The sequence below is a fragment of the Peromyscus californicus genome, unplaced genomic scaffold (assembly GCF_007827085.1).
Source record: "Peromyscus californicus insignis strain IS unplaced genomic scaffold, ASM782708v3 Scaffold_21__1_contigs__length_65335640, whole genome shotgun sequence".
Classification (NCBI taxonomy): Eukaryota; Metazoa; Chordata; class Mammalia; order Rodentia; family Cricetidae; genus Peromyscus; species Peromyscus californicus.
In genome coordinates this window covers 63,253,782-63,281,613 of record NW_026294514.1, presented here as the reverse complement: position 1 = coordinate 63,281,613, position 27,832 = coordinate 63,253,782, and the positions used below count along the sequence as shown (strand labels likewise).

The 27,832-nt window shown below is 39.1% G+C and overlaps 2 protein-coding genes across 2 annotated transcripts in view; one reads left to right on the top strand and one right to left on the bottom strand.

The window, feature by feature from the left end:
- Psmd1 (proteasome 26S subunit, non-ATPase 1) overlaps positions 1-27,832 on the top strand; it is an 82,587-nt gene that overhangs the window by 31,393 nt on the left and 23,362 nt on the right. Inside the window, exons 17-18 of the mRNA XM_052750538.1 lie at positions 22,637-22,751; positions 26,159-26,275. Of these exons, the coding sequence (XP_052606498.1) occupies positions 22,637-22,751; positions 26,159-26,275 (232 nt within the window). The remainder of the gene's footprint in view (positions 1-22,636; positions 22,752-26,158; positions 26,276-27,832) is intronic.
- On the bottom strand, positions 1,324-16,382 carry Htr2b (5-hydroxytryptamine receptor 2B). Its single transcript, XM_052750539.1, has 3 exons — positions 16,034-16,382; positions 7,292-7,492; positions 1,324-4,782 (listed from the first exon to the last, which is right to left on the bottom strand). The coding sequence occupies exons 1-3, from the start codon at positions 16,362-16,364 to the stop codon at positions 3,890-3,892; spliced, it is 1,425 nt and encodes a 474-aa protein (XP_052606499.1). The 5' UTR covers positions 16,365-16,382; the 3' UTR covers positions 1,324-3,889.

Genomic DNA, 27,832 nt, shown 5'->3' with positions numbered 1-27,832 from the left:
AAGAAAATTAAATGTGGTCAATTAGTTTAGGGGACTAGAGTTAAAAAGCAAGTTCTTTAAATTTTAATTTAATGCATTTTCTCTAAATATGAATATTTAAAGGTGAAAGGAACTTAGAAATCAGTAAGTATTCTTTCTAAATGTTTTCTACATTTTACTTTACATGTTTACTTATTTATATATGTGTGTCTGTACCACTGTGCATGTGTGGAAGTGAGAGAAAAACTTGCGAGTCAATTCTCTCCTTGCGCCATGTGGATCCCAGAGATTAAACTCAAGTCATCAGGCTTGTTAGCAAAGTGCCTTTACTTACTAAACCATCCTATTGGCCCATATTAAATACATATTTTTAAGCTAAGGCTATAAATTTGACAATAGTTGGCAAAGTTCCCATTGTTGTGGAGCTAAATGATGAGCCTTAGATTCCAGACGATCTCAGGACAAATCTAGCTTTCTCTCCCCCATGCTTTTGTCGGAGCTCTGTCTTGTTTGAAGAGGCTCTAACAAAATATTGTTCTCAGATTCCTTGTTGCAGTTAATATTTGAGGAGTGTCTGTCCTGTTGTCTAAAATTCTTACATGTTTTCTCATGTGACATCATTTACCTTCAAGCATGTGCTTCATTTGTCTTTTTTTTTTTTTATGTGTACAAGTATTTTTACCTACATATATGTATGTGCATCACATGTGTGCAGTGTCAACAGAGGCCAGAAACAGGTGTCAGATCTCCTGGAACTGGTTAAAGGCAGTTGTGAGCCACTGATGGGGGTGCTGGGAGTGACCTAAGTCCTCCCTCTGCAAAAGCAGCAAATGTTCTTAACTGCTGAGCCTTCTCTCTTCCTCTGGGAGAGTCAAGGGTTTGGTTTTTGAGCCAGGTTCTTGCTCCAGGCCGGCTTCTATTCATTATGACTATGTAGCCCAGGCTGCCTTCTAACTCATAATCATCCTGTCTCAGCCTCCCAAGTGCTAGGATTACAGGCGTATACCATCATCTCTGGTCTCTTAAAATGACCCTGCAGTCATTTAGCTTATACTACAACTAAAGAATTTATTTAGTCTTGATTTTTTTAGAAAACTTTTTAGTTACACTTATTGGACATAAATATCAAAAGCATTTATTTGTTCTTTCTCAACAAAAATGAAATTATTTTTGTGTAAAATTCTCATCTGTATTATTCTCTTTATTCACAAGATGGACTGTGCAGGTGTACTATTTTCAGTCTCCCTCCAGATTTGGAAACCATTATTCATTTATAATGATTATGATCAGTGATAAAAAAAAAAAACGGACTGGGGTTGTAGCTCAGTGGTAGGGCAGTTTTCTGCAGGACCCTGAGTTTGATCCCCAGCACTGTGTCAGATGACCAAAAAAACAAAACAAAAAACAAACAAACAAAACAAATGAAACAAAGGTTTTAAAAAAATTGTCAGGCATCATAGTAGTACATGCCTATAATCTCACCCTCAGGAAGATCATAAATTTAAGGCTAACCTTGGCTACATACTTTTTTTTCTTTTAATGTATGTGGGTGTTTTGCCTGCATGTATATCTGTGTACCACTTTCATACCACCATCAGATTCTTTGGAACTAGAGTTACAGTTGTGAGCCACCATGTGAGTGCTGGGAATCAAACTTAGAAGAACAGCCAGTACTCTTAACCACTGAGTAATCTCTCTAGCCCCATCAAATTACAGATTTCTTTAAAGTATTCATAAAATAGAAATTACAATTAAATACCAGTGGTAAAATTTTGAGAAAATGTTGTCCCTTTTCACAAATAATTGATATTAGTGTTACATTTCAATCAGTAGACTATCTGGAAATGATGGAATAATCTCACTAGGGTATAGTCAAGGTCAAAAATTTTTTTTAAAGTAATATTGGAAGCTAGTTTATAGATTTTGTTATTATTTTTGTAGGTGTGTAGTAATGGAAGTCTACAAACAGTATAGAGCATGTTGGGCAGCGCTTTGGTAGTATTGCTGGTAGCTATGCGTTTAGAGTTCCTGAAACAACTGTGTGTGCTTCCAGGTGCATAAAGTGTAGAGCTTAGACTATTATCAGGACGGTGCCTGACAACAGACCCCTTAGGGTTGGGGGAGTGGCTTGGCAGTAGGACACTTGTCTTGACATTCATGAGTCCCTGGGTTTAATCTATAGCATCAGGAAGGGGAGGAAAATAATCTGTTTACTGTGACAAGAATATAAATCTTAACATATGACAGACTCATCAGATTATATCCTCAAACCAAAATAATGATTTTTGTCTGGGTCTGGCTTTTGTTTGTTTTATTATTTTTTGGGGGATGGAGAAGTATAAATTATTTTGTTGTTTTGTTTTAACTGAAGTAACACATCTGTATGCTGTTAAAGTATTAAGACCAGTAGGGGAAAGTGCCTAATGTTTTAATGATAAATTAATTAAAATTTGAGATATACTTTGCCTAGCAGATGATACAGAGCCCATACATATATGCACATGTTGGGGTCTGTTCATTAGATCCATGTCTAGGTAAAGACTCTTCCACTAGAGGAATCCATGTCTGATTTGCTTACACTGAAATTCTCTATCCTGCACATTTCATAATTATCCTAAACTCAATTGCCTAGAAAGGCTCGGTGATGGAGCAGGAGGTCAAAATATAAGTACAGCTCAGCTTTAGATGGCAAAGCTAAGATACGAGCTTGTCATTGCCACCTCCTCCAGCCTAAATTTGTTTACCATTTGTGTGAGTAGCATTAATGAATACCCCAGCCGTCAATGGAATTGACTACCATTCACTGATCCCTGTTAAGAATGGCACAGAATGTAGATGCAAAAACTGAGGTGCCGTTAAACTAAATATCATTCTAAATTCAGTCAGCTGTCCAGGGGAGGCTGTGCTCATTTCAAACTTCAACAGTGCAAGGTGAACTAACAAACAGTAAAGGAAAAATTTTGTGTAGAAGTTCAGCCACATTGCTGGGTAAATACAGGCAGGTGTAACTCGGTTTGTGAGATGACTCACTTACATTTAGGTCTCTGGATTGGAGTTCCATAGTCCCTGTTTCAGCTTGTTGATTCATACCTTTGAGGAACATAGTCTGCTTCAAGTACCTAAGGGCAATTTCCTTTGCTTTCTCCTCCTCTTCCAGTGGACCTGCCTCTGCTGATTAAATGCCTATTAACAGTTTTACTTCTAAGGTCTGTTACATTGCCTGACATCTAACTACTGTCCTCTCCATTTCTTCTGTCAAGATAGTTTCCTGACTGAGGAAAATGACTACGTTTAACTATATCACCATTAAAGCCACTCTTCACTTTACCTCCAAATATGATCAGAAGGTTTTTTGTTGTTGTTGTTTGTCTTGGTTTTAGGGTTTTACGTGTATATTTTGTGGGGAGGAGGATCCACTATGTATCAGATTTTTGTGGGATTTTTTTTGCGGGGAATCTCACTGTATCTGGAGCTCCCTGGTTCAACAAGAGTAGCTGGCCAACAAGTTTAGGAATCCTCCTGTCTCTGCCTCCCCAGCAATAGGATTGCAGCAGGCAACAACTCTATACCCAGCTTTTTATGTGGGTGCAGGGGCCCCAGACTCAGGTCCTCAATCTTGCATGGTGAGCGCTGCACCATCTCCCTAGCTCTATAGTCATTGTTTTAAAGACTGGAATTTGTTAATTTATGTAATTTTATTTCATTTGAAAACCAGGGTAGGGATTGCTTTTGTTCATAGCCATACAAAACTACTTTGTCCATGTTTGACTTTGTTTAGATAAGGAAATTGGACAACCTTAGTATTAACTCCTGCTTTCATGAGATGATGATTTATTCTGTGCATTGTCTTGGTGCACTTGCATCCTGCCCATCCGCCTTAACTCGAATTCGCCAGTGATTGCCCGTTCTGCTACATATAGCTGACTTGCTCTTCAGTTTTGTCACCATCATTTTCAGTGAGGAGAAGTGTATCTAGCAGAATGATTGATGAAGACTGTATGGTTGAACTTCGGAGCCTCATTGGGCTCTGGTACAGGGCAGGATTGATCCCATTTTGAACTCCATGTTTTGTGAAAAATTTAGAGTTTTCTACCATTGAATTCCCAAAGTAGATTGTACTGGAACATTTTCTAAGTGCTTTTACTGACTTTGTGGCCTGGTAATTGCAGGTGATGTACCTGCAAAATGCTTTCCGAAATGTCTTATTGAAGAGGGTGTAGATCAAAGGATTCACCCCTGAGGAAATGTAGCCTATCCACACAAATACCTCCAGGAGCATTTCAAGAGTAGTCTGGTTGCAGGAATCACACAAAGCTAATGTTATGTTTGTAATAAAAAAGGGACACCACATAAGCAGAAAGAGGAAAAAAACAATTCCAAGGACCTTTGAGGCTCTCTCTTCATTAGAAATGGTTTGGGCTGATTTTTTTCCAACTGAGGACATTCTTCGCATAAGAGTTTCATCACTTGAGTTAGGTAGAGTTTTATCCTTGTGAGCACTGTCCAGCATTGCAACTTTTTCAGGCGATGAAAAGGATGATTCTTCTCTTTGGAATACTGTGGACACAGTCCACAATGTTAGGCGTTGAGGTGGCTTGTTTTTGACCAAGTAAGCTTTCTTTCGTAAGGCGTGAATAGTGAGGAAGTAGGTGACTATCATGATCGCAAGAGGTGCAAAGAAAGCAGCCAGTGAGCCAAAGAGCATGAAATTGCCAAAACGTTCCTTCTTCAGCTCACAGGTGACGTTGTCTGAGTTAGTCACATCATTCTCTATCCCTTTAATAGGGACTGGGATGGCGATACCTAAGGAAGATGAAGCAAGATAAATTGAGTCACTTTCATGACCTGTTGTTCTTAGGCTGTTGTTTTGAGAGTTACTTGTAGAAACTTTGTGCTGATGAGTGCACTGTAATCCTGAGACCCTCAGCTTCAAATCTGTCAGGGTTAGCGGCAGATCCTTTGACAAATGGAATGTAACTGTGCAAATCTGTTTTTTCCAGGTTGGAAAAGAACTCAAGATAAGGTTAATATCAAGAGTAGTTAATTTAGAGAGAATTTGGAGATTTGGTGTCAATTTTGAAATGGTATCTATTTATCTTTCAGGTTATACAGTTATGCCTAACAGTTTTAAGTTTTATCCTTTGGTATTTGTGAATGTCTTTTAATCCTAACTTTTTAGAGAAAACAAAATGACCTTTCTTTAAAAATTACTGCTTCATAAACAAGCGTGTACAAGTTATGAACTTGTTTTCGAGATTGAGAGTTCCTCTAATAGTTGAGAATGTATATATCTCGTGCTGTTTTTTAAATACTTTAAGTACTGTAAAGTAGGTATTTAAATATGATATTGCTTAGGGAAGTAATTATTAGAAAAGAGAATAACACAAGAGTCACACCTTCAAAACAGCAGATACTGTTTAAATATGTGAGCTGATTAAGCGTTTATCTTGTATTGTTTTATAAGTCCAAAAGCACTCCTATGTCTTCACAACCTATTTATAATAAATACCCAACAGCTCCGAACAAGGCAATCTCCTCAAACTGTTTACAGTATCGACCTCTACCCTTTCCACCCATTTCATATTTACCGCTAGAAAGAAGAGTGTGTGTGCTCTGCACCAGGGCGTCAGTGTCTATAGCTAGAGGAACACTGTCTAACACTCTGTTTCTGTAAGTTTTACTAGAACACCACCATAGTCATTACTAATGTATTAACTATGACTTCTTTTAGCCAGAACAAGTTGGGTTTGATAACTAGAGAGGCAAAAGTGTGTGTGTGTGTGTGTGTGTGTGTTCTTTTATTCTTCTACAACACAGTTAAGTCCATACAGCCTGCAACCTAAAATATTTACTTACCGCATATAACTGCTCAGTCCGTTTTCTTTTTTGTCAATATATTCTTCTTATGAGCTTGCACATTATATTTAGTAAAAATTTGATGTTGATAAAGTCATGTTATCCAGCCTTAATTAAGATAACTTCTAACCAACAAACTATCACCATATTCCTGCCCATTATAGAAAAAGTCTGCTGGCCCCAACATACCTTGTTATTTCTGTGCTTCTGTCCCTCCCTGGACACTCACTTTCTCATTCTGGTCATCTGCTGTTGGATATATATATAAAATCTCTCTATTCTCAACAGACATTTCCTTAACTCTTCTTCCCTCCCAGGCATTTCAGAGAGGTTTGGGCTCTAGAGCCATTATTGCAGGAATGTGAACATAATCTCCATGTCTTTCTTGCTTTATTGAGCACATTCCTCCACTGGTTAGAGAGAAGTAAGCAATAGTTTTTTGTTTGTTTTTTTACTCCCCTTTTAACACTTCAGGATTCATAATTTTTTCCTCTTCAAACATTTTTTCTTTCTACTGCAAAGCAGTGTATGTGTTGGTCAGATCATTTGTTACAAATCTGCAAGTTTATTTTTCTGCAATTAACTTAGGAGAGCTTTGAATGGACTCCGCACTTCATTCAAGGTGCTCTAATAGCAGCCTTCAAGATGATAGTAGACTGGAGAAGCAGCTCACAGCTAGTTGAAACTCCAGTGCCAAACAGTCCAGTGCCCTCAGCTGGCCTCCAGGAGGTCCAATGCCCTCAGCTGGCTTTGAGGCATTGGGCACACACAAGATGCACAGACTTATGTGCAGGAGAAGCACTCATAAATTTTAAAAAAAATTAATAAATCTTAAAAAAATAAAAAAGATGAGTGCAGAAGCGTAGAGCAGTTTAAAGGAAATTGATTTCTGCCTATAAACCATTTCTAAACATTAGCTTAACATCTATCTTAGATTTTTTTTGTCAGTTAAGACACTAAAGTAGATATTTAACTGCCTTCAGTCTGTACACATTGGAACGCCGACTTCCTGGGTGAATTTATGGTCTTTAGTACCGGCTTAGAAAGTTTGGCTTGCTTGGCCTTTTCTCCTCTTTTGTTTATGCTGTTAGATGTGATTGAAGATGCATTTCATTTTTTGCTGCTTTACTTTGGTGGCTTGATTCCTCATGCTAGTTAGACCTTCATGATTTATTGGCAAATATCAACACTTTGAGGCTTAAACTTTCTGAATATCAAAATGGAAGTGTGATGGTCCCACAGCAAACACTGGCTCGTTCTGAAGACAGACTTAACTGCTGACGTAGGTTTTACTGATAATGGCTTAGAAGCTGCACAGTGAATGTCATGTGCAAGTTCTTGGATATCAGTGGATTGCCTTGACCTCTGAGTTTTCCTAGGTACTAGACCTGGCATTCTGGCCATATGGAAATAAAGACTGGACATTCCACCAATACCTTTGGCATTCCCCACATACCTATTGAAATTAACCATACCACTGTAATCTTGATGAATGTAGTAGCCCGGGAATTGCACTGATTGGCCTGGATTGGCTTTTTGATGGCTATGTATCGATCCACTGAAATAGCACAGAGATGCATGATGGAGGCAGTTGAAAAGAGAACATCAAGGAATAACCAAGCAGGACACAGGACCAGTGGGAGGGGCCATATAGCCTCTGAAAGAAAAAGAATTTTTTCCTTATAGAATGGCAGTCTTCAGTTTAATCTTTTTAAGCCAGTACATATTTTTAAACATCTTAAAATGACCTTGGAGATGTCATTGATGTTGCAAATGAATCAATTCAGATGTAATTAAGCCTTTGAATATGAGCTTATGGAGGAGAGCATTTATTTATCAAAATTGAACTATTAATTGGAAGTGTTCTTTAGAAAATTGTGTACTCTGATTACAGATAGTGACTAGAGATGGATATCACCTGGGGTGTTTATTGGGCAAGCAGGGTCTTAGGTTCTATCTGATGCATATAGGCATTGTATGAGAATACATTGAACCAAACCCCCACATGATCTGTATGGAAATTCAAGTTTAAGCATCTGTGCTGCAGGAAGACTTTGTAGAAAAGGCTATTTTAGTCTTAAAAGATGTACCTGGGCCTACACATGTGAGATAGGCACTCAGAGTGTCTCCTAGAAAGGAACATTTAGGAGCTGGGGAGGCTCGGTTGGTAAAGTGCTTCCATGTAAGCATAAGTACCCGAGTTCAGATCCCCAAAACCCATATAAAAGCCAGGTGTGACAGTTTGCACTTGTAATCTCAGTACTGGAGTAACTCCCAGTGCTAGAGAGACAGAGACATAAAGAATCCCTGGGCCTTGCTGGCCAGCCAGCCTAGTCAAATTAGTGAGCTCTGGGTTCAGTTGAGAGAGCCTGTCTCAAAAAATAAGATCGAAAGCGATTGAGGAAGACTCCAGACAGCAACCTCTGACTCCCAAACACACACACACACACACACACGCACGCACGCACGCGCACACGCACGCACACACACACACACACACACGCGCGCACACACGAGGACCTCTTGAGAGCCTCTCAGAGTAAACTAAAGCAAAGACCTGTAGATAGAACCCAAGCAATTGAATTTTCTTAACTGTAGTGTTCCAGTTGTCTATCATCAGTGGAAAATGACCTAAGACAAAAAATGGCAATGCATTCTTTAACCACCTAGCATTGAAGGGAAACAGTGTAAGAAGGAAAAGAATCAATGATGAAGAGCGTTTCACAGTGGAACCTGAAGGGAAGCCAAGAGTAGGGAAATAGACAAATATTTAAGTCTGAACTATATATAGGAGCATGTTCCAGGTACTGTGGAGGCTGACATGGAAGGGTCACTTGATCCCAGGCCTTAATCCAACCTGGCAACATAGCAAGATTCTATATCAAGAATAAAACAACTCTAAAGCATGTGTGTTGCTAGAGATGGAAGCCAGGACCTGAAGTATGCTAAGCAAGTTTTCTACCGCTGAAATTACTATGATTTGGTTGTTGTTGTTTGCTTTGTTTTGTTTTTTGGTTTGGACGTTTCTTGAGGTTTTTTTTGTTTGTTTGTTTCATTTTGTTTGAGATAGTACCATGTGACTCAAGCTGACCTAAAATATACAACCCTTCTGCCTCACCTGGCTATGGTGTTCTATCAAGTGCACACAGTCTCTGTAGAACTTTTAAAATAAAATACTTTGCTACTAATTTAAACTTTCCTACTTAGCTATTCTTAAGCATGTATTCTACATTTGAAAATTAAGGTCTGGAAAATTCTAGTCATAAATCTTGTAGCCATGAGCAGGAAGCCACAGAAAACACATAAAAAATACATGTCTTTGGAATTTGACTCTTTGACCCACGGTATTTCTCCTTATAGGCTAAAAAGGAAAGCTTTCCAGTGCTGATTTAATTAGGCTTGTGAAGCCTTGTTAGCCTTATTTCCAACAAAGTTAATATGTTTATGGATACCAGTTTTGGAGAAGTGGGAATTAAAATCAATGCAGATCACTGGAACATTCTTATTTTAGTCAGAAATATCTGACAGTGGTATAGAATTCTAAAAAGGAGTATATAGGTTTAAAAGAGATAGATCTTTAAGATTCCACCTTTCCATGAAATACTAATGGATAGACTTTTATGAAAGCAGTATAGTGGCACTAAATTAATAGAAACCTTTTATTAAAAGCAAGAATGGGGCTAGAGAAATGGTTCAGTGGTTAAAAGAGCGTGGCTGCTCTTCCAGAGGACCTGTGTTTGATTCCTAGCACCCACATGGTAGCTCACAACCATCTGTAGCCATAGTTCCAGGGGATCTGACACCCTTTTCTGGCCTCTGCAAGCTCCAGGCATACCCATGGTGCACAGACATACGTATAGGCAAAATACACACATAAAATAAGATAGTAAAATAAAATCTAAATGGGGGGAAAGAAAGCAAGACTGGAACTATGGGCATGGTGCACGTGCTTGTGATCCCAGCACTTGGAGGCTGAGGCAGGAAAAAGAAAACTTGGGGGCTAGCCTGGGCCTCATAGTAAGTTGAAAGCCAGCCTTGACAACACATCAAGACCCTGTCTCCAAAACAAAAGTGCAACAATTTATAAAAGGACAAAAGGAGCTAGGAATCTGGTGGTGGGGCACCCATGTAGCATATAGGAAGCATCAGGTTTGATTTATAATTACATTTATTTATTGTAATGCCTTATGTTCCACCTATTTTCAGCAGGACTTGGATTGGATATTAATTAAATTTGTAATAATCAACCAAAACAAGAAAGATTTAAGTTTAAAAAGAAAAGAAAAAAATGTATCTATGAGAAGTTAATGAGACTAATAATAGACTAATCACATAGACTAATGAATAATTGCTTTTCTTGAACTCTCACATAAAATTTTTCTGAAAAACAAATTCTACCCACCCTGTACCTTTTTCTTCACCCTATCACCACCACCATCCCTGAATTGAACCAAAGCCTCAAGACTAAGCAAGCACTCTGCCATTAAACTATATTCCAACCCATAAATCCCATTTTCAACTTTCTTCCTTTACTGTCTTTGAACTAAAACTAGAGAAAAGTAATATTTGAATAATGACATTTCTATGGGTACTCAAAATAATTGTACATTAAATGTCATAGAGTAATATTTGAGGAGCAAAACAAGTCTTGGGTTTGTAGATAGTTTATTCAGCTGTTGGTAAGACAGTGCTTGTTCATTGTGAAACTGCATACTGTAAAGACCATGTACGTGAGGGTGGTCATTCTCATGTGCTGCCTAAGTTTCTGTTTGTCTCCTAGCAAGGTTCAGCAACTTCATAGGCATTGCCTGTTTCTAGTACCTTCCTCAGAAAATAGACCAGTCACCTCAAGGATTTGTACAAGTACTAGCTGAGACCTAAGTATTCTATCACATAATGTGAAATATATTTTTTTTTTAAAGATTTATTTATTTATTACATATACAGTGTTCTGCCTGCACGTATGCCTGAATGCCAGAAGAGGGCACCAGATCTCATTATAGATGGTTGTGAGTCACCATGTGGTTGCTGGGAATTGAACTCAGGACCTCTGGAAGAGCAGCCAGTGCTCTTAACCTCTGAGCCATCTCTCCAGCCCGTGAAATATATTTTTAATTGAAAGATACTGGGTTCTGCCTCATCATCCCCAAAATTCTGTAGGCTTTCTTGTTAGTCCCGTATGCTGAATATAATATTTTGGGTTGATAGAATCAACATTTGTCTTTGAGAAAGCAGAGTAGGGCAATGAGGAGCTGAGCATAAGAATTTTCCAGAATCATTCCTCCTGGATTCACATATTGTACCGCTTATTTTATCATCTCAGATAATTAGTTAACCTGTTGTAGATCCTGTCTGTGATGGCGCTAGTATTACCTGTTTTATAAGCTTGCTATGGTATTGTATGTATGGGCTTGAAATACGGTAAAATAATATGTGTGGAATATTTGCAACAGTGTGTGGCACAGAGATGGCACTCAAAATGGCAGTTGTTACTGTTTTGAAAAGTGACTAGACCATCAAACTGGCAGTGAAGGTACACCTTCAGAAACAAAGCCAGATTACCTGTGTACAACCAGTGTCTTGATCTGTCCAAGTAGAGCAAGAGTGCCGTGCATCTGCATGAACGTGAGCCCGCACTGGGGGAGACAGAGAACACAGCGGGAACATCCCTAACTGCTACACTGAAATTTATCATAAAAGTGTCTTTTTCTAAAGTTGAATGTTATTGCTATTTGTTATTACACTGAAACATTAATAACCTGTGTACATTGTAAATGGGCTGTGCCCATGCTTTTGCTTTGAGGAGGAATATGTTGTTACTTGCTTTCTTTTTATTAATTGTAAAAATTTGATTTTTTTTTTTTTAAACCCAAAGCCTTGTGTTTTGATGAGATAGATTCACTGCATCTGAAATCTCCTTGCCTTTTAGTCAAGTTTGTAGTTTGGAAAGTTAAGTTACATCATTTTTTTAAATAATTAGCATTAGTCTATAAATCTGAGTTATAAAACATCTCCCTTATTTTAAGAATTTTAAAGATTGTTTTGAAAGACATTCTGAAAAGGCTATGCCTACAGGGTTCACAAAGGCATACAGTTTAGAAACTTAACTGTTGTGGGACAGCCCTCAACAAGTTTTGTTTAAACAGAAGAATTCTACTGCTTTTTTATATTTCAAAAAGCAATACCTGGTTCAATGCTTAGGTTCTGCAAAGCTTCTGGGGTGGTTCTTGGTTGGTATTGTTTTTTGTTTGGGGGATTTGGTTGGGCATGTGTGTCTGGGTGTGTTTTCCTCTCATCTGAACATATAACAACATCTCCTGGGGTTAGCTAATATGATAGTGCTTTTAAGTGTTCTCATCTACTTAGTATGTAGTAGGAAATTTCCTTGGCTTTTTAAATTTCCACTTTCCAAAAAGTGTTCATTGCTTTGTTCTCTGGTTTCAGAATTAGTCTTTCCAACTGTTTTCTAAACAATTTTAATGCACTTTGTTTCACCTGCTCCATGGGTTCTGCTTCATACTATGGCTCATAGAATATGGATTAAAATTTGTTACAATGGAGCCCAGTGTGGCAATTCACACTTTTAATCTCATTACCCAGGAGACAGAGGCAGGCCATCCTGGACTACACAGGGAAATCTTGTCTTGAAAAACAAAAAAACAAAACCTAACAAAAACCCACAAATGGATAACCAAATGTTACATACTTTTGCCTTCATATTTTCAATAATGTATTTGATAAGGAAAATATTGGAGATATTCTGTTTCTTACTCAAATATTCTTATCTCTTTCCCTCTCTCCATCCCTTCATTCCTTCCCGTCTTTCTTTTTTGTTGTCACTTTATTTTGTTTTGTTAATTTGAATTTCATTTATTTATAGCGTGTGTGTGTGTGTGTGTGTGTGTGTGTGTGTGTGTGTGTGTGTGTGTGGCGCACAGGCGCGCAGAGTTGGGGGTGGGGGAGGACAGAAATTGCGTAGACTTTGGTACATGTGTGAAGAACAGGAGACAACTGGAAGGAGTCAGTTCTCTCCACCATGTGGGTCTTGGAGATGAACTCAGGTCCCCCACCAAGCACCTTTACCCACATTTACTGTGGACCGTCTCGCCAGTGGCTCATGGTTTGGAGGTGTCCGTTATTGCAAGAGGGTCCTGCTTTGTAACCCTCAGGCTGGCGTCCAGTTTGCAGTCTTCCCGCCTTAGACTTCCTTGCCCAAGTATTTCTGATGTAGGTATTTTTAGGGTTTGTGTTAAAAGCTGTTGTACTGTAATCATGGATCTTAAGAATAATAGATAAAATGGTAACAATAAGCAAATAAACCTGTAAAGGTTGCATCCAGTGCTCCCAAAGAAGATTTGGCAGAAAAGTTAAAAGTGTCATGTCAAGAGTTTCATAGTCTTGGTAAAACAGAAATTCAGACAATACGGAATTAAATATTACAAATAAATGTTTGAATAAAATATCCCTCAATTAAGAACACCAGGGCTACTTTGTTATTTCTAGCTCATTCTTTTTAAAGTTTGACTTTATTAGAATCCTTAACTGCTATAAAGGTTTTTAGTTGCTTTTATTGAACTTCCCTGTAATAGCTTAGATTGTTCAAAATGGTAGTTAATCTTTTATGATTATATAACCAAGAACACTTTGGTTTGTAGACTTCCAAAGTTCTGAAGATTTCCCATGTAATTAGAAAAAAATCATACATCATGTACTGCTACTTTTAAAAATTACCAGAAATTCATGCAAATGTGTTAGTTTAGAAAGTCTTAGTATTTATCAAGCTGGGAAGGCTATACAAAGATCTTACTATTTAAAATCAGGTCCCCCACCCATTTACACTGTACACAGCTTCCAGTTTATGAACATTCATTTCCCATAGTAGCATGTATCCATATGCCCCGTGGTCACAGACTATATCTTAAATAATAAATTCATGCCATGACATTTTAAACAATAATTACATTCTCAGGTTAGTTAGGGTTGCTTCCCCACCCTGCAATCTAATAGCTCCTTTATACAGCATAATTACTGATAACAAAGTGGTTGGGACTATGAGATATTTTATGTAAATTATTTTACAAGTATTTGAAGGATGAAATGCTGTTAAAATGAGTTACAATTAAGTATGTAGGTGTTCCATATATTTTATGTAAAATGTTTAGTTTTCTGCTGTTTTTATTGTTAAGAATATCTTAAGCAATAATTTTCTATATAAGCAATCTCTTCAGCCCATGAGGTGCCAACTATTTGAAACCTCCTTGTGAAGTGTCAGCGAACTTGAACACTATAGACTTTTCTCTGTTAAGATTCCTTATCCTGGGGCTGGAGAGAAGGTTCAGCTGTTAAGAGCACTGACTGCTCTTGCAGAGGACCCTGGTTCAATTCCCAGCACCCACATGGCAGCTCACAACTGTGTAACTTCTGTTCCAGGAGATCCGACACTCTCCCACAGACATAAATGCAAGCAAAACACCAATGCGCCGGGCGGTGGTGGCGCACGCCTTTAATCCCAGCACTTGGGAGGCAGAGCCAGGCGGATCTCTGTGAGTTCGAGGCCAGCCTGGTCTCCAAAGCGAGTTCCAGGAAAGGCGCAAAGCTACACAGAGAAACCCTGTCTCGAAAAAACAAAAAAAAAAAAAAAAAAAAAAAAAACACCAATGTACATAAAATAAAAATAAATACATTATTTTTTTTTTTAAAAAAAGATTCCTTATCCTAAGCCAATGATTTTTAAATACCTAGCTCAGAATTTTGCATATAGTAGATGTTTGGTATCTACAAACTAAGGTTTCAAGTTAAAATTCACTTCTGTAAAATTCCTTCAAATCTCTATTCAATATTTTTATGTTAGTAAAACAGAGATAATGCATTTTGATATTTTCTGTATGCCTAGCGAAGCACCAAAGAGTGTGGGGTTTATTCTTTAAGCTATTGTTATGAACATGGAGTTGAGAACTGGAGTCTTACGCATCTGAGGTCTTTCCATATACCTCCCTACATCATCCATCCTTCCTTCTTTTGAGCTGCAGGTTGTTATTATAGTGTCATTTCTTACACATACCATTAGGGTATTCAAGAGATTACAGAATGATCAAAGGAAAGAGAAAGGAGAGAATACTACTGATGAGAGAATCTACTAAGGCAGTAGAAGCTTATTTGTCCTTTAAAGCTGGGTGAGTGTTGCTTTGCAATAGGAAGTTTTAACTCATCATCATCTTACTACATGTGAAGACACAAGTTCTTCATTCTATATGTCTCCCTGCTGTTTCTTATAAAAAAAAATTGCAATAGCAGTTTTTCTTTACTTTTTAATTTAATCAACTAGTATGTTCTGGGTTAGTAAATTTTACTTGCATAACTTATATGTTTATTCTCCACATATAAGTACAATTCTTGGAAGCCTGAGCATCTATAATTATCTTAAGTGGTTTATTAGTGGAATATCAGTTTATCCCAAACATTGACTAATTAAATGTTCTTTTAATGTTGACTTTGAAACTAGGAGCCCTCATAATTCCTCAACAAAATCATTTGTGTTTGCTCACATAGTTTGGGGTGATGTACACACAGCAGAAACTCCGTATGCCTACTTTAATATATTGTCTTTTTTTATTATAACAAAGATCTGAAAGTCAAACTGTATTTTTATTATCACAGTAACTCAGGATCTATTCCACTTATTTTATTGACTTTCAAGTTTATTGGGAACACAGATGGTCAGATACCATAAAAAAATTAAACAGATGGGTCTTCTCTTGAGGTACTCTGAGCCAGACCATTTCCTTTTGTAACTAAACATCTTTTCTTAAAGGTTCAAGGCTGTAATAGGGATGGGACTTGATGGTTCAGTGATTAAAGTCCCAGAATTGTCCAAGTTATTGATTACTTTGTTAAAGGGAAAGTATGAAAAGTATGGTTTTTTACTTACTATAATTTTTAGGTAATACATGCAGAATCTGTGAATATTGCCAAATTAGTGATTTTATAAGATGGCTGAGGAGGGGGTAAACTGGTTCCTAAGAAATTATTTTTGTGTCCTTCCACATTTATAACAAATCATAGAAAAAATGAGGGAATGTTCCCTTCTGTGTCTTTAATCCGGGTCCATCTTTTATTTCAAAGAAAATAAAGAGCAAATGAATGCCAGGTTCTTTAGTAGTTGGGGGTTTCAGTGGCAGAAACAAGGGGAAATACTTACCAAACATGATTGTCAAGAGGGCAATCGGCATCACAAACACTCCAACCAGTAAATCAGCCACCGCCAAGGACATTAGAAAGTAGTTGGTAGCATGCTGCAGCCTTTTCTCCAGTGACACAGCCAGAATAACAAGGATGTTCCCACCGATGGTTGGTATTATCACCAGGAGTATCAGCAGAGCTGCCCACTGCACTTTATTCCCAGGCTCCTCGGCAGTCAACTTCATTTCCTTTGCTGCTGATTCTGTCTTTAGTCCAGAATGGTTAGACAAGATCAAGTGATCACATATATTCTGTAAAATGTGCTCAGGAGTTGGGCTTTGTTCAGACATTTTATAAGAGCAAGCTGTTCGCTGTTCTGTGATTCAGTCCAGTACCAGACAGTGGTCAGCATGGTCAGTAGCTAAGCTAGTCATCTGCTTCTGCAAGGCATTGTACCCATGCCAGACATTCAAAGCCAAGATTGACTTATATTCCTTTTTAAAGATTCAGGTTCTCCAAGATGGGGATGTACATGCATCTGTCCATGTTTGCCAGTAAGACATCCACATTTTTAGTCTTTTCTAGAGGCTTAGATTTCAGAAGATTCAATGAAAGACACCAATAGATGTGGAAGAAAGGAAAAAAAAAAAAAAACATGTTAGCTTCTCGTCTTTTTTTTTTTTTTTTCTGTAATTCTAAGAGATGAATTTGAACTTAAATGTCAGAGAGTTCCGCCTAGATACAGAGAGGATGTGTTTTTCCGGAAAACAGTAAAAAACACTAGAGCTAACTAAGTCCCCCTTCCTGTTTTGATAGGTTGGTATCCATTTGTGATAATTCAGCCAGTGCCCACAAAAATACTGTAGTTCTGATTTGCCACAGAGGCAATGTGGAGGAGATAGCACACTACATGCTATCTGACCCTTGAATACTGCCCCCATAACTTTAGAAAACATACAGAATAGTGAATCAAAGCTCTAAATAGTTGTAAGTAAAGGATTCAGTAAGTTCTGACTGCCCACCCAGTAAGACTCAAGCCCACCTAAGGTCTGAGTCAGGATTTACCAGCTGAGAATCTGAGTGTGTAATCATTTGTCTGATGGGTGTTGATTTAAATGCTTTTTGTGACTCATTTTATAATTCCTTTAGTTGGAAAGAAAGTAGTTCAAAGTATTACTAGCCCAAGTACTTGCTTTTATTAGTTACTGCATCTTTCTACAAGGTTTTAAATATAATCACATAAGTTTGCCAAATTTGAACCAGTTCTTTTTAAAATACTTATGTTTGTTTCCCTTACTTTTCCCAGTTTTCCTTGAGAAACACTTTAAGAGGAAGATGAAGTTATTTGTTCATTATACTCACAAACCCCATATTAAAATCACCCTTTGTATTTATACATTTTAATCCACTGAATAGATATAAAAGACTATGGAGGCCGAGCTCCTGAAGATACAAATGGAAACAACACAAATCTAAGTTAGTTCCATATGCGTTTGCTAACTACTTACCTCTTATCTGCGTGTGAGTTTCCTAAGCGTGCCGTCCTTGTGTCTGTTCAGTTGGACTCCTTCTCCTGACGTCCTCCTGCCATTGACTTCCTCGGAGTCTCCAGCACTGGCACTTGGAAGCAGTGAAACGAATGTGTTGTGCAGCTGTACGCCTGCCAGCGAGGTCATTTCCTCTTTGATACTGTCATTACTAGACCATAGCTGCATTCATTGTAATTCATAAAACCCCTCCGCTAATTGTGTCCAACCAGTTCATGACCCTTATTCAAGTTACATTCTTATGTGTTACCTTCGATATTTGGGGGAAAGGTAGTAAACTCTTACTTTAGTGTAAGATGATTTTATTTGGCATTAAGCCTGGGCTGTTTTTCCCTTTTGAGGAAAAAAGATACAATCTAAAGGTTTTGTAATTTCTAGCAATGAAACACGATTCTCATCCAGCTTTATGCCTTTGCTGTGGAGCACAATTAATTCGCTCACGTTACTACCTTATATAGAAGAGCACAGAAAGATCTGCGTGCTACTTGTATACATAGGTTTTGGCAGAAACTTTGTCACTGCTCATTTCTAAACAGTCTCTCAACTTGGGAGCTGGTTCATTGGCAACTTCTTTTCCCACAGATTTTTAATTGGGAAAAGTGTATAATGAATAGAAAAATACATTTCTGCCCATTTTTGAAAAGTAATGTATAAGTCTTTACAATTATGCTCTTGAAATTTAAACTATAAAACTGGCTTAGTATGAAAACTCTAGTGCTCTCAGTGTTTCCTCTTTAAAGGGTGCTCATAAGTTCTTTGGAGTTGAGTTGCTTCTTTATGTCTAGATCACTGATCGGATTTGTGGGTTTTGTTTGTTTGTTTGGTTTTTGGTTTTTCAAGATAGGGTTTCTCTGTAACAGCCCTGGCTGTCCTGGAACTTGCTTTGTAGACCAGGATGGCCTTTGAACTAACAGTGATCCACCTGCCTCTGCCTCCTGAGTGCTAAGATTAATCTTTAAAGGCATGAGCCACCACCACCTGGCAGGATTTGTGGGTTTTTGGTTTTTTGTTTGTTTGTTTGTTTGTTTGTTTGGGGGGTTCAAGACAGGATTTCTCTGTGTAGTTTTGGTAGTCCTGGATCTCACTCTATAGACCAGGCTGGCCTCGAACTCACAGAGATCCTCCTGCCTCTACCTCCCAAGTGCTGGGATTAAAGATGTGCGCCACCACTGCCCGGCTCTATTTGTAGGTTTTTGTTATGGCATTTTCATACATGTTCATAAGGTATTTCCATCATATTCTACGTCCTCTTACTCTCCCTTATCCTCCTCCCACTCCGTTCATCGCTTTCCTCTTCGCAGCCGGCCCGCTTCTACTTTCATGTGTGTGTGTATCCCAGCACGGTGTTTCATTGGGTCATTTACAGAGTGTGGGCATCTTACCAATGACTATACCACTGAAGAAACGGTTTTTTCCCTTCCCCATCAACCATCAGCTGCAGATAACCCTCAAGGTCTGTTTCTTTTCCTCCTTCTTTTCCTTTTTCCTTCTTTTGGGTCATTCTTCCTGTTGGTTTCTCATAGTACTTTGTGTTGATGGCATCTCTGTATTGTAATTTAATGTATTATTTTTTTCACTGTACTTTCTAAAATTCTTCTTAAAATTTTGTTACAATTTTATTTAGTTTGTGTGTGCGTGGTATGGGGAGGAGTGTGCATGTCATAGAACATGTATCAGAGGACAGCTTGCATTTGTCTCCTTCTGTCATGTGGGTCCCAAGGGTCAAAGTCAGGTAGTCAAGCTTGAGAGCAGGTGCCTTACCTGCCAAGCCATCTCCTGTACCCTGATTATTGGTTCTAGAAGCTTGATAACATTCAGATTCGATTTCTTTCTCCCCATTAATTTGTCTATTTCCTACTTGAGAGCTAAGACTGATGGTCTAACTGTTTCCATGATGTATTAGCAATCATTGATAATCATGTTGAGATCCCTTGATTCTTTATAAATTGCAAAATGATTGTACAATTTTATCAGATTTCATTTACTGTTACTTTAAATCATTATACACATGTGTGTGCAAAGATACTGTGTACAAATTTTGGTTTTGGTGTGGTTTTACATTGCAGTCGCTGCTTAGAAACTCCTTTGTCCATTAAAGCTGTCTGTCAAAACACTGACAGGCTTGTAAAGAGCTTATGGCTTTATTGTGCTCTTCAAAAGAGATTCAATGCCTAAGCTAGTTTATTAAAGGCTTAATTTTATTAAAGTCTAAACACTTGGGTTTTCTAAAGAATGTGTCAGAGCTGGAATGTTATTAGACTCAAACTGACAGGGTTTTTTAAAAAAGGCTTTTGAGTTTCTAGCCCTCACTACCAAATTCAGGCTTAGCTGCAGTCAGCTAGCTAGGAAAGCCCTATAACAGCTCCTAGTATTTGTGTTCCTGGGGAGAATTTGGTTTTCTAAATCTCATAAAATAATAATGGCATTTGAGAAATAAGACTCTTAAGTCCGAGTTATATCCTCTTCAGGTAGTTTTCTACTGAAGGTGATGGAGGGTGAGTAAGGTCAGAGTACATTATACACATGCGTGAAAATAGGATGAAACCTAGAATTTTGTGCAGTGGATGGGAAAGAAGGGAAACTAAAGGTTGGAGGTGGGGCCTTGGCTAAAGAATAGCATTAGGAGATCTTATTTATTCCCACTACTTTCAGATGGAGATTATAAAATAGGTGAAGTTTTAAGACAGACTTTTAGGTAAACTCTTTTCTGTGAGTCAGTTTTTCCTGGAATATCCTGTCCTTGATGCAACCAAATGACAAATTGTAAAATTCTGTGGGCTAGTTCTCTAAAAAGTTGCTAAGGAAATCTGAAAGTAAAAGAACCTTTGACTGTGAGTTCTAGTGTCTTTATAGAGATCCAGCTACAGCATATTAGCACACGAATACCTGATTCTGATCCAAAGCTGGTTTTGCATGTAGATTTCAGTGGTGACAGTATAAAGACATGTCAGCTCTCTCCAGCATGCACAAAGAGGAACAGATAATATTTTGGGGGTGAAACAATTAAGGCTGAGTAGGATTCAGAGCTTGTCTCCCTGGTGATAAATAATCACCCTAGAATTGGAACCCAGATCTTTCTGATTCTAAGCCTGTGTTCCCTCTATCTCAATGAACTAAACATAAATAAATAAAACTAAGTTGACAGAAACTAGTGAAAGGATATCAGGGTCTGAAACAAGGTCATGAAAGCAGAAATCAGAGTTGAGGGTTTTACTTGATTTACTGTGGATTGACCGAGGGATCTGAGGGGATGAATAGAATAGAATTATGTAGATAAATGGTTACTATAAGAGAAGTGGTTTGAGGGAGGGGATGTTCTTTAGTCCTCTTTATGTTGACTGAGGCGTCAGTGATGTCTTTGGTTAAAGACATCCAACTGGCCTTTAGATTCTATTCAGGGTGGTGCTTGGATTTTAGAGAGGCCAAGGGCCTTACAGGAGCTAATATATCTTAATTCTTGTGCATTGTGCTAAGCCTCTAACGTCATGACACTTACCTAGTAATAATTATAAACTTGAAACTCTACCAGAGAAATATCATGAAACTTTATACCTTCAAAACTTCCTTTGTGATGACCCTGCCAGTAGCAGTGCTTCTGCCTATGTACATCTATTACTGTTTTTTCCTCTGTTAGTGGAGAGAGCTAGAGGGTAGAGGGGAAAGACTCCATTTATTAGTATGATGTAATGTACTAGTTGTAGAAAAAACTCAGTGAAGAAATAGTAGTTAGAAGCCAGAGTGTTGAAACAAACAAATTCATATGTGCAATTTATGGTTAGATGATGTTGGTGATTTGTGTGCATTCCCTTCGCCAATTCTTGCTCTTGGAAGGTTTGTACAAATAGTAGCATTGGCAAGATGACTATTAATTGTAAGCAAAGAACTTTTTATTTAAATAAAATACCTGAATTTTGTTATTTATTTCAGTGTGTTGTACTCACCATGTAGTGCTGGCTGGCCTGGAACTCACAATGTAGACCAGGCTGGCCTCAAACTCTGGCCTCCAGAGTGCTGGAATTGGAGTATTTATACTTTTTGTCCTGGCCTGAAAACATCTAAAAGACTCTGTAAATGCCTTGTCTAAAGTAACAAAATACATAGTGCCCAGAAAGTAGGAAAGTAGGTACAGAGGAATCTGCTCTGTGTGCCTGGCTATTCTCTACTTAGGCGCTAGGAAATAACCAGCATGCAGAGAGCTTGCTTGAGAAGTCCCTGATATGCTCCTCTTTCTCTGTTTTTTGTTGTTGTTGTTTTGGGGTTTTTTTGTTTGTTTTTTTTAAATGCCAAATGCAATTTATTGAAGGAGGGAGGAAGTCTTAAATACAGACTTACAGCACAGTGGGAGAACCCCGGAGGGCAGAAGTTTACTACTGATGTTTTACAGTCTTGCATCTAAGCTGTTAACGCCAATATGCAGGATACACAGACAAGGAACTTCCCTTAAGCATTCAGGAGGGTGGAACCGGCAGGGAATTAGCATAGGGAGGATATCAAGGTCAAGGGCGGCAAGCAAGGCAACAGTTACCCAAAACGGGGGCCAGGGCCCTACAGGTCCCCCTTTTTACTAAAAAATGAGCTTTTTTTTTTTTTTAGACAGGGTTTCTCTGTGTAGCTTTGGAGCCTGTCCTGGAACTCACTCTGTAGACCACTCAAACTCACAGAGATCCTCCTGCCTCTGCCTCCCAAGTGCTGGGATTAAAGGCATGCACTACCACCGCCCGGCTTTCTCTGAGTATTTTTTGAATGTATAAAATGTACTTATAGTATCATTCTGTGGGAGTTTTTTTTTTCCATAATTTTTAATAGTCTTACTACTTTGTGTCCCTCGATGGCTTTGAATTTCCTGTGCTCAAATAATGATCTTGCAGCTCTGTTTCACTAGTGCTGAGATTGTAGGTCTGTGCCAACACATCTTGCTCTGTGGAAGATTTGTAATTCTACAACTTATTTATTAAATATTACGTTGTTTCCTGTATCTTTAAAAAAAAGACAATAAAAGCTTGTTTAAAGTTCTTCCATTTTGGTTTATGACACATTGCCTATAACACTGTCTTCTTTTCTTTGTTTCCTGTCAGGACGCCTGAACAATGTCCGAGTGTTGTTTCTTTGTTGTCAGAGAGTTACAATCCTCATGTGCGCTATGGAGCTGCGATGGCTCTGGGGATCTGCTGTGCTGGCACAGGAAACAAGGTGAGGCCCAAAAGCAGTGGGGTTGCTTCTTTCCTGGCACCAGGCTTTTCCGCTGCAGAAAAGTGTATGAAACAGCTGTGAATACACAGATGCAGTAGGATCTCTGAGACTGAGCTCGACACACAGAACTTCACAGTGCTCCCCACTCTACTGTGTCACAGGGCCTGAGGCCTCCTAAGAACAAGCTGTGATGCTCATGGACAGCCATTGATAACCGTTCTGTCATGTCACATGGTTATTCTTTCTGTTTAATTAGTACTGTGGAAATGAGATTGCTGTCTGAAGCCAGCCAAAATTAACTTCTTTCTTGTTATTTTTAATTATATGCATGTGTGCATGTATGTGTATGTGAGTGAAGGTGCTGTGAAGGTCAGAAGCATCAGATTCCCCAGATGGCTCTAACATACAATCTTGATTCACAGCATTAATATAATCACCATACTTTGCCTCAAGTAGCGCACATGCATACATCTTAGGCACCTTGGGTGGACCTTTCTTTTAACTCAGTATTTTTTATATATATATATATATGTTTTGCCTGCTTGTATGTCTATATACCTCCCACATGTAGTGCTTGTGGAGGCCAGAAATGGGCATTGGGTCCCTTGGAGCTGGAGTTACAGATCAATTGTGAGCTGTGCATGGGTGCTGGAATTGAACCCAGGTCCTCTAGAAGAGCATCTCGTGGTTAAGACACTGAGCCATCTCTCAGGCCCAACCACCTTGACTTTTTCCTCTAATTCAGAGTATTTGTATTAGATACACCCCTGTCCCCCCAGTGCATCCAGCACACATCAGTGATACTTACTGTGCACACATAAACATATCATTTAATGTAAAAAGGTTCTGAATTTCCTTTGGGCAGGAAAGATAGCTAAACAGGTAAAGGTGCTTGCCACTAAACCTGGCAGCCTGAGTTCAGCTTCTAGAACCTGTATGGTGGAAAGAAACGACCAGTTCCCACAGGTTATGCTCCATGTGCTCACTATGATGTTCCTACCCACACAGCTAAGACACACACACACACACACACACACACACACACACACACACACACACACACACACACATACACACACACCAATAAATTATTTTTTTAAAAGAATATTTAGAGCTGGGACTGGAAGATAGCTCAGCAGTGAAGAGCACTGGCTGCTCTTCCCAGAGGACCCAGGTTCAATTCTCAGCACCCACATGGCAGCTCACAACTGTCTGTAACTCTTTTTTTTTTTTTTTTCTCTGAGACAGGGTTTCTCTGTGTAGCTTTGCACCTTTCCTGGAACTCACCCTGTAGCCCAGGCTGGCCTTGAACTCACAGAGATCCGCCTGGCTCTGCCTCCCGAGTGCTGGGATTAAAGGCGTGTGCCACCACTGCCCGGCTGTCTGTAACTCTTATTGCAGGGGATCCACCACCATCACACAGACTTACATACAGGCAGTGCACATAAAAATAAACTCCTTTAAAAAAGGAAGTTTTAGAGCTATTTTATTTTCTCCTGGTGTTTCATCTCATTCTGGTTGTCCTGCTTGCTTTTCTCTCTCTCTCCCTCCCTCCCTCCCTCCCTCCCTCCCTCCCTCCCTCCTTCTCTCCCTCTCTAGGCAGAGTCCTGCTATGTTGCTCAGGCTGGCCTCAAACTCAGAATCTTCCTGTTTTAGCATCTCAAGTGCTGTAATTACAGGACTATATCACCATAACCAGCTTCCTGTTCTTTTTTTTTTTTTTTTTTTTTTTCGAGACAGTGTTTCTCTGTGTAGCTTTGCGCCTCTCCTGGAACTCACTCGGTAGCCCAGGCTGGCCTCAAACTCACAGAGATCCGCCTGGCTCTGCCTCCCGAGTGCTGGGATTAAAGGCGTGCGCCACCACCGCCCGGCCCTGTTCTTTTTTTATAAGCACTTATTGCCACTTCACATCCTTTTATAACTAGCTTAATATCTGTGTCCCCTCTACTGAAACATAAGATCCTGTGAGCAAAATGTTCACTGCTCGAATGGCAGTCATACTTGGCACTTGATTTATTAGGGAGGGACTGTCTTATGTAAACAACTGTGAAGACAGGCATGGTCGACCACATACATCTCTAGTCCTGGTACTTAGAAGGCAGAGGCAGTTAGATCTTTTTAAGTTCAAGGCCAAGTTTCAGTCAGAGGATAGCTTGCTATATAGTGAGACCCTGTCTCCCCTGCCCCCCCCCCCCCAAAAAAAGGAGCATGTATCAGAGGCTGGAAAGATGACTCCATGGTTAAGAGCACAGACTACCCTTGCAGTGGGTCATAATTTGGTTCCCAGCACCCACATCAGGTAGCTCACAACACCTTTTAACTCCATCTCTGGGAAATTCCACACCTTCCTCTGGCCTTCAAAGGTACCTGAATACATGTGCATATACCCGCCCCCACCTTTACATACACATAATTAAAATGGAATATTTTTTTTTAAAAATATGTGGATTGTGGTAGCACACACCTTTAATCCCAGTACTCAGGAGGCAGAGGCAGGTGAATCTCTGAGTTTGAGGCCAGCCTGGTCTATAGAGTGAGTTCCAGAACAGCCAGGGGTACATAGAGAAACCCTGTCTTGAAAAAGAAAAGGAAAAAAAAAAATGTGTCTTCATTTTAATTAGATCACTAAGTATGAGAACTTTCTTTGTTATAGGTGGGAGGGAATACACGCATGTCACCTCACCTGTCAAGGTCAGGCTAGCTTGCAGGAGTCAGTTTTCTCCTTCCATGTTTTCAGGCTTACCAGCAGGCTCCTTACCTGCTGAGCTGTCTCACTATCTGCCTCTCTCTCTGGTATACATATGATCTGTAAATAAAGGTAGGATACTGTTGATGTTTGGCTAAGTATTTTTCCTCTTAGACTTTTAATTTACATTTAGGTCAGCTCTCGTAAGCTAAATACAAATTGGATCTTTTTCTTTCCATATTATTCTAAACTTAATATGATATCTAGGAGCAAATGTTCTTTGAAACATGGCATCTGACAAGTTAATACAATGAAAAATTTTTATTACTCATACTAAACAAGTCTGCTTTATTTCTAGATAATTTGTGTGACAGAGGTATCTGTACATAGCTGAAAGAGATTTGACATTTGGTTACTTTTATTTAAGAAACTTAGCCAAGCAGTGGTGGCACACACCTACAGTCCCAGCACTCGGGAGGCAGAAGCAGGTGGATCTCTATGAGTTCAAAGCCAGCCTGGTCTACAGAGCAAGTTCCAGGACAGCCAGGGATACACAGAGAACTCCTGTCTCAAAAAAAAAAAAAAAAGAAACAAAACAAAAAAAAACCTTAAACATTGCCCTAATCTAAAATATACTCTTGAAAGTGATGTATTTGAAAATACAGCCATCTCAACTTCACTTAAAGTTTTGTTTGTGTTTTTTTGTTTGTAATGATTTCAGGAAGCAATTAATTTACTGGAGCCGATGACCAATGACCCTGTGAACTACGTGAGGCAAGGGGCTCTGATAGCTTCAGCTCTCATCATGATCCAGCAGACCGAGATCACCTGTCCAAAGGTGAGCAAAGAAACTCTAGAAGGGAGATGGTTTGGCCTTTTCTCTAGTAATATATCTTAATCACTGAAAGGAAGAAAAACACATTTTAAGGTCAACAGACTAAAACACTGTAATTATATCATTTTCCTTGGTATGCATTTTATAAACTTAAGATGACTTTGTTAAGTATATAACATGCTTAAGAATTATATATAACTCATGAGGTAAAATAATAAAATCAGCTTTTTGTTTTGATATTTTGTTTTTGCCTCTCCATGTGCTTCAAATAGATGCAAAAGGACTGATTCGGTCCCCCGTTAGAGAATGCAGATTCAAACAGTCTGGCTTTTCTGCCCCAGCCTTCTGAGGTAGTGGAACATCCTACCTTCACTTTATGTGTATATCAACCTCGGTCTTAAAGTATGCATCTGCATTCTTAACCCTCCTAGGAAATCCTGGGCAGGGTGTCAGTGGCTCAGCTAATGACTGATGTTAGATTGTTAGATGTTAGATTCAGTGCATAGTGACCTCTGATTATGAGTCCTCCAGGTGGACCCTCTGAATCCTCTTCCTCTGGATCTATGCTGAGGAGAAAGACAGCCCAGCTTTCCTCACGGAGGGGGTCCTCATAGGCTGCACCTCCTCTGGATTAACCATAACAGATTTTTGAGGCACTGATTTAAAACTTCCCTAATGACAGTCTCCTATACCTCATGTTAGTCTTTACTGTGCAGTGCTTCTGGACACAGCCAAAACATCTCATTCTGTGAAGAACAGAAAGTGCATATGTATTATTTGTATATTCTGAAATTATCTTGAAATTATCAGTAGAAATGTAAGCCACTGATAGTGCACAAGTGGTACCTATCTGTAATCTTTTTTTTTTAAGATTTTATTTATTTATTTATTATGTATACAGCATGTATGACTGCAGGCCAGAAGAGGGCACCAGATCTTATTACAGATGGTTGTGAGCCACCATGTGGTTGCTGGGAATTGAACTCAGGACCTCTGGAAGAGCAGTCAGTGCTCTTAACCTCTGAGCCATCTCTCCAGCCCCCCCCTATCTGTAATCTTAGCCTCTCAGGAGGGCCTCAGGTTCCAGCCTTGGCTGCAGGGCGTTTCAAGGCCAGCCTGGACCATTTATAAAGACCCTAACTCAGTATTAAAAGGGCAGGGGTGGGTGGAGCTCAGTGGTGAAGTTATATGTGTTGGCTTATTGTCCAGTTGTCCAGTACTGAGAGAGAGAGAGAGAGAGAGAGAGAGAGAGACAGACAGACAGACAGACAGACAGACTTAGGCTGTGCCCTTAATACCGTGTTTAGATTTCTTGAATTGATTGTGTGTATATCTGAGCAGCAGTTAAAAACAAAACATTACTAACAAACAAAAAAAAATGTTGATCGTGGGTGTGGTAGCAACTGAAAGTTGTCACAGCACCTAAGAGGCAGGGATGTCCCAAGTTCAAGGCTGGCCTGGACAACATAGTGAGACAGTGTCTTAAAGGAAACAAACAAACAAACAAAAAAGGAGAGGAAAGGGGCCAGGCCATTAGCCTCTCTCCAGCCTCAGAAGCAG

What these genes read in the sequence shown, in the direction of transcription:
- Htr2b (XM_052750539.1), bottom strand. Translation starts at nt 16,364, where the DNA reads ATGTCTGAACAAAGCCCAACTCCTGAGCACATTTTACAGAATATATGT. An exon ending in CCTCTTGACAATCATGTTTG is followed by an intron (nt 7,493 to 16,033) that starts GTAAGTATTTCC and finishes TTTTTCTTTCAG; the next exon opens with AGGCTATATGGCCCCTCCCA. An exon ending in GGTATGGTTAATTTCAATAG is followed by an intron (nt 4,783 to 7,291) that starts GTATGTGGGGAA and finishes CATCTTCCTTAG; the next exon opens with GTATCGCCATCCCAGTCCCT.